Below are 6,971 nucleotides of genomic sequence, written 5' to 3' on the forward strand. Positions count from 1 at the left end.
GAAATCACACTCATCGGATTTCGTTAATTAAATACAGAATTCTCATTAAATCCAATGAATAGTCGAAATTAGGCGAGCCCTTCGTCAATCCCACACGTCATGAACCTCTTCATGACCCTGAAGAACCGTTCAACTATTTTAAATGCAATTTCACTGTCTCTAATTAATTAAAAAATTGATTCAGTTATTTTCGAATGATTTCTTTTTTCTCTGATATCGCAAGAGAGTTCGGAACAACGGTTGAATAATGATAGTAAAAAACAATTCGAAAACCTTTTATTTACAATGAAATTCGTCAACGACCTCTCGTTGAAGTCCCTGATATTCGAAAAGAAATAAAAACGTGAGAGTTCCTTCACAGATTCAACATTCGATTAAAAATTATAGTTAAGCGTTTTCTTGGTATTTTTTTTTGCTTCATCATCAGGACGAATGACAAGAGGGAATAGTCCAGTATACCTTTACACAAAATCACCAGATTTTTTTTTTTTTCAAATCTCCAGTCTCGTTCATTCATCGCTATTCGCGTTTATGGCAAAAAGGCGAAACAGCCTGGGGCTAAATAGTCATCAGAATCTCTTGAATCGATAGAACTAGTCGAAGATCGAATTATTCTCAATTTCACACTAGGTTGACACTTTTAAACAATCAATCTTGAAATATTGATCGTCCATTTAACCCCCAGCTGTCCTCCCCCTCGATATTTCACCATTAATTCATCTCGTTATTAATAATGTCACGGTTACCTCACACTCACATATCACTCCTCGTAGGACACGTTACATTGAAAAATTCTTAATGAAACTTTCAAAAAGTTGGCTTTTATTAATCAACATGAAAATTCATCATGGATATTTACAAATTCCGTACCGATCACTTCCAAATCGCTTCACTCGTCATTTTTTCATCATCATTTATTTATTTATTCTCTTGCAAGGCAACTCTTGAGCAACAATTACTTTTTGTTTCATTATTTTTTTCTTGTTAATTAATCTTCCCTAATTCTAATTGACTTAATACATTAGTGTGTGGTGAAAAAATTCTCGATTACTTTTGAGAAAAGTATTTCTGCGGTTTTGAGGAGTGATAAAAATCGATCTTCGTCATCGAATTCCCATAGAAATTGCACATTCGTTCTTGTGTAGTGTATTTTTTTGAATAGTTTCATTTTTCATTTTTTTTTTTGTGTATAAACGGTTTGGAAGGGACCGAAATTCATAATAGTACGCCCTAACGGTTCTAAATGTTTGTTAAAAGTTGTCTTAAACTACAGTCTTTGTCTATCAGCTGTCATGTTCTGTTTTAAAATTCGTTTGAACGTTTATATGTATAAGCACTCTTGTTGTTGTTCCTATAATTTTTTTCATTTTTTCATTTATTTATTTTTTTTTTAATGTTATTACTCCGTGCACTCTTTCGGTATAAAACACTCAGGCATTTTTTCAAATCAGTCGGGATTAATGTGATAATTAAAAATACCGGTGGGAGCTGCTGTTTCATCCATCTCAATGTGATACAACACTCGTTTCTCCACTCTTCAGATACAATTCAGTACATTGGCATTCACTTTATTTTTCAATGAGAGGTTTTACTTTTTAATCAGACAAACTCGCTTCTGTAGTTCTGAGACGACCATTAACAAATACATTCAACCGATTCATACTCACATTATTCACGTTCGTTAATTCAATCCAATCGGTCCACTAATGAATCTTCAGTCATCATGAGTAATAACACATCAGTCACCATTTGAATACTCAATTTCTTTCGCTTCCAGAATAGTTAATAAATAATACTTTGGATAGAATTTTAATGGGTAGTTGTGGGTGGACTGGGGTATAGGTTTGTGGAGCAAATATCTCGAGAATTAATGGTTCTGCCAAAAAATGTTATGATACATTTTTGTGGGTAATTTTATTGCCTGGGAAAAATGTTATCTTATATTTTTTTGTAGATTTTAGGGTTCTCGAGATATTTGCAAAAAACGTCCACCCGTTTCCCTTTTGAATGGATAATAAAATAAATAGAAGGACGATGCTAGCAATGAGCCCATGGAAATGAGTAAAAATCCCAAATATTCCTCAAAAATGTCATCCCTGGAACCAGTGATGATCGCCAAAATATGCCGCACTTTAAATTCGATAGAATCCATTCGAGTTTTGAAAAATTGCTGGATGAATGCAGTAGCTAGGTGGTCAACTAGAATAAGTTTATTTTGTTTTTCAATGTCAGTTTTTAGCCAATATCTCGGTGTTGAAGGAACCTAGCCAGTTTTTTGCATAAACATTTTTTATAGAAAAAGTTGAGAGCTACAAAAAAGGTGTCTATGAAAATATCGTTATCGTCCATCGATCCCCAGATATCGACTAAAAACTGACGTTGAAACGAATACACTTATTCTAGTTTATTACCTCGCAACAGAATGATAAGTGGACAGAAATAATTTTTCTATGACTTCTCAACTGAAAAACAAAAAAAAAATAAAGATACAAACAGCACACACAATCACGTATAAGAATTCTTTTTATTTGTCAATATTTGTTGTTATTTTTCTCTCGTTAATTCTCTTCACTAATCAGATAATAAGTGATTTGAAGTAGTATGTGAATAATTAATTGCGGCATTATTTGCGTAACAGCTTTATCTTCGTTCATTGATTTTGATAATATTTCAACTATTACTGTCACTTATTTATCACTTAAATTTTTCACTTCCTCCCCCTCAATTATATTTTTTTAATTTACGTTTTATTGACTAAAGAAATTGCGAGACCCTCGTCATCTAGTGAAACTTTGTTATTCGATAAATCTTTTGTCTTCAAAGAACAAGAAAAAAAATTTTTTTATTTTCCATCAACAACCCCATTTGACACAACTATTATTGGTTTAAATATCTCAGTTTCGGTTTCGTTTTTTTTTTTGCAATTGTCACTGGGAAAATTGTAATAAAATTTGCCCAGAAAATTGCAAGACGAAGGAAACGTTCAATCCATTGTAAAAAAAAAATAATTCACTGAATTCACTCTCGATTACCTACCACTTGCAAACCATTCAATTCAAATAAACCGTGTATAAATATATAATTAATTATGTTTTTATCCCACACAACGAATGAAATCAATCAACTCCATTTATTTAGTTCTGTTTAAAATTCATCGGTATACTCTTTCGAATTTGTTAATGAATTAGTATCATTACTGTTATCTCTGACTCAATTTTTAATATTAAACTTCTTACTTTTTTTTTTACCTTTCTTTTTTAAATTTACACATCAGCGCACCAGTGTAAAATATTCATACACAAATAGTCGTACAACTGTGTAATTCACGCTAAGTACCTACGAGAGAAAGTTTCGTGGTTACAAATCAGATTTTAATTATTTTAATCTATTCAGTTACTCGATTAACTGTACCAATTATTTATGCATTCATCGATTCAAGTTTAGTCATTCTACCCCCTCCTTTCTCTCTAGATCATTTTTTATTTATTTATTTCAAATCTAAAATTGTGAACAATGGAGAATTTAGTCTTCATCGGTTTTCTTGTGATTTGTAATATTGCAATTGTTTATGGGTTAATAATAAATAATCTATGGGTGAATATTGATGATGAATGTCGTCATTATCATCGAAAATTGATCGATTCTATCAGGAGAAAAATGAAAACGTGAGACACAATAATAATCAGTTTTTCTTTATCCTCGAAATATTGGTAGTGTTGACATTGTCCATTGCGTATCTCAAAAATGGTGGATCTGGGAGAAGAGGTCAGAGGAACTTTTATCGAGGGGATTAAATTCTCCACAAAAAAGCTCCTACGAAGTTTCTCACTAGATCCACCCCCGCTGAGATAATCACATTGACAGTGAGAATAAAAATCATCTCTCACGTTTTTACATTTCCACGATAATTGCCTTCAGCATTTTTAAAGAAAACGAGAAAAAAAAAAAAAATCTCAGACATCCGAGCGACCCAGGAGGGAAACCATGCAACATTCCTTGAAAAAGCATGTATACAACGATTACTTAAGCTCTCATTGATGAAATAACTATCAGCTAAGCGCATATTAATCCATATACTTACAATAATTTTTTTTTTTTCACCACGAGTGGGTCATTATCTAAATTCATGTTACCTTTATTTATTAACCATATTTTCTTTGTTAATAATTCAATGATACGAATACACTCACAAACTGATAAACAACTATAATATAATCAATCTTATATCGACCCTCGCGGATATTGATCATCTAATCTCCATCCCCCTCACAAATTCACATTATCCTCGTCAGCCAGTTAATCAGTAACTATCATCCATTATCAATTATCCCACCTCATTCATTTGTGAAAGGGTTTCTACTTACTCAAAGTGTTATCTTCTTCTTTTCTTTTTTTAAATCCACATTACACCGATACATACCTCATTATTATTTAAATATTAAACACACTGCAATGAATTCCAAGCACATATACGCCGCTCTAGACATTAGAATAATTACAATATCTCCCGTGAAAATAATTTTTCAAAAAGAAGAGAGAGAGAGAGAGAGATAGAGAGAGAGAGAGAAAAAAACGTTAACGATAAGGAAAAAATTCTAATGCACATTCACCACTCATTTGACTCTCTCCACCCATATCTTGGCTTAAGTTTAGTTAATCGTTTTTTGTTTTTTTTTTTCAATGCACCATATTACAACTATTATCGTGTTAAAAATTTTCATCATATCATTCGAATATTTCGTTAACCATCAGTTTTATCTAGATTTTATTTGCGTTGATTCCCCCTTCGATTGCATTATCAATGTTGATTTTTTATTTGGTGGGTGATTAATCTAGGAATTTGAATATTGCGGGTGAAAGTAAATAGTCAATGTGTAAGGAAATAAAGCGATTAGATAATAATCGAGGGATTAAATGTGACGAGGTTCGTCGGATTACTCCCCTCGTCACGTCAATGATCAATCATATGTGTCTCGTAATAATCGATAATCACCCAAACCAGTTATTCAAACGATCCCCTCAATCAATAGACTCGTTATCCATTTACTCGTACTTCAGGAAGGTGTTGGTCTTTCCGTCTCGTTGTCCTGGATGATTTTGCCAGGCCCCCTGACTTGCATTAGGATTGTTGGGTCCAGGTCCACCAGATCCTGGATTTCCCGTGTTTCCATCACCTCCTCCTTGATTCATCCAGCTGAGGAAACCAGAATTACCACTGTTACCGATGCTGTTGTTGCCGGATGGTGGTTGTCCTGGTGGTCCTGGCTGATTTGAATATCCCTGATCGTTGCCCTGATTCTGTAGATTACCAATCAGTCCCCATGATGCTTGATTGAGTGCAGCAGCAACTAGTGCTGGATTGACTGGCAGTGCTGATAGATTAATTCCACCCATTGCTAATGGATTTGACATACCACCACCACCACCACCTCCGTTATTCTGTCCGGTTATGCCGAGTGCTTGTAAATTTGGCATATCGAGATTACCACGATTGCCGGGATTGTTCCAACCGTTTGGACCCATGTTGTTGCCTGAGTGGCCCATGTAACGATTTCCCTGGTAATTTCCCTGCATATTATTGTCTATTGGCCCTGGCATTCCTCTTCCGCGCATATTTGAATTCATTTGGTTGTTGAAATTGCGGTTATTACCCTCGGATTTTGGTGCTGCATTTGATACGTGCACTGATATTCCCTTTATTATGTGATCCTCACCGCAAAGTGATTGGGCAACTTCGGGATCTAAGAATGTTACGAATGAGAATGCACGGAAGGGCTTCGGGATGAATACATCCGTAACTTCACCAAATTTTGAGAAGTAGTCGCGAAGATCGTCCGCTGTTAGGTCTTCTGTACAGCGTCCCACGAATACCTTGCACGGTACTTGCTGAATCATTCCCTCCTAAGCACAAACGCCAAACGTCAGTCAGGGTTAGCCGGGGCTTCAGGGGTTGATACTTGTTGGGAGGGAATTCATGATATTTCACCATTAATCATCTCTCACTCTGGAATACTCCATTAATTCTAGGAACACTGATAGTTCTTCCATGTATACCTCACGTGTTATTGAGAACATTTTAATTTTTTGAATATCCTTGAAATTATTATTTGAATACTCCCACGAGTTCTCTTGTGAGTTTGAAAATTCATCTAAATTCTTATCTCCCAACGGTCCTCTCTTTTTTTTTAAAAAAACAATTGGTTTGTCTTTTAATATCTTTTAGTCGAGAATTCATTCAGGAAATTCGATTTGGGATGATGAGGGTGATAAAGGTTTGGAAATCGCTGGGTGCTCGCGCATATTTACACGAAATGGCGGCCTCCACAAAATGGTGGGTTAGTGGTGAATGTGAGTGATAGGTTCTGAGGAATTGGGGGTTTATCTCAATTGGAGTAATGGATTAATGGTTTTCTTTGGATACGAAATATTTGGGTGTTATTTCGATTCAGTGGATGGAATACAATTTTTCTTTTGGTGGAATTTGCAGGCAACTAGTGCTGGACGATGGGAATATTTTTTAGATGTTCATCTTCGAATTGTAAAAAATTAGAAAAACTACTTGCGATGAGGTTTTGACGTCCTCCCAACAAGTATCAAAATTACCTTTCCAAATATGCCCATATTTTCATCATATCAAACTCAATCCTTCAAATATGTAAAATATATACAATAGATACAACACAATTGGTCCTAATTCGGTTGGAAACCCTCAAGTAGTAAACAATGTTCATCGTTCTTTCTATTATACAGTTATGTATTATCTATCTATAAATTCTTACAATTATCTCAGAATCAACAATAAATGAAGTGTTACCTCGTGAATATTCCACTCAAAATGATAATCAATCTATGGTACAAGGAAGCTATACCCAATAATTAAAATCATTCTATAACTATCCATTCCTAATTATATGTAATCATTTCACTTACAATTAACATCGTAAAACACTAGTTATTGGCGATGCTGATGG

General features: G+C 34.4%; 1 protein-coding gene across 1 annotated transcript; it reads right to left on the reverse strand.

The window, feature by feature from the left end:
• Positions 1-405: 405 nt before the first annotated feature.
• Positions 406-6,186, reverse strand: LOC105272985 (TAR DNA-binding protein 43-like). Its single transcript, XM_011315218.1, has one exon. The coding sequence runs from the start codon at positions 5,893-5,895 to the stop codon at positions 5,044-5,046; it is 852 nt and encodes a 283-aa protein (XP_011313520.1). The 5' UTR covers positions 5,896-6,186; the 3' UTR covers positions 406-5,043.
• Positions 6,187-6,971: the final 785 nt, after the last annotated feature.

The sequence above is a fragment of the Fopius arisanus genome, unplaced genomic scaffold (assembly GCF_000806365.1).
Source record: "Fopius arisanus strain USDA-PBARC FA_bdor unplaced genomic scaffold, ASM80636v1 scaffold00561, whole genome shotgun sequence".
NCBI classification, from domain to species: domain Eukaryota; kingdom Metazoa; phylum Arthropoda; class Insecta; order Hymenoptera; family Braconidae; genus Fopius; species Fopius arisanus.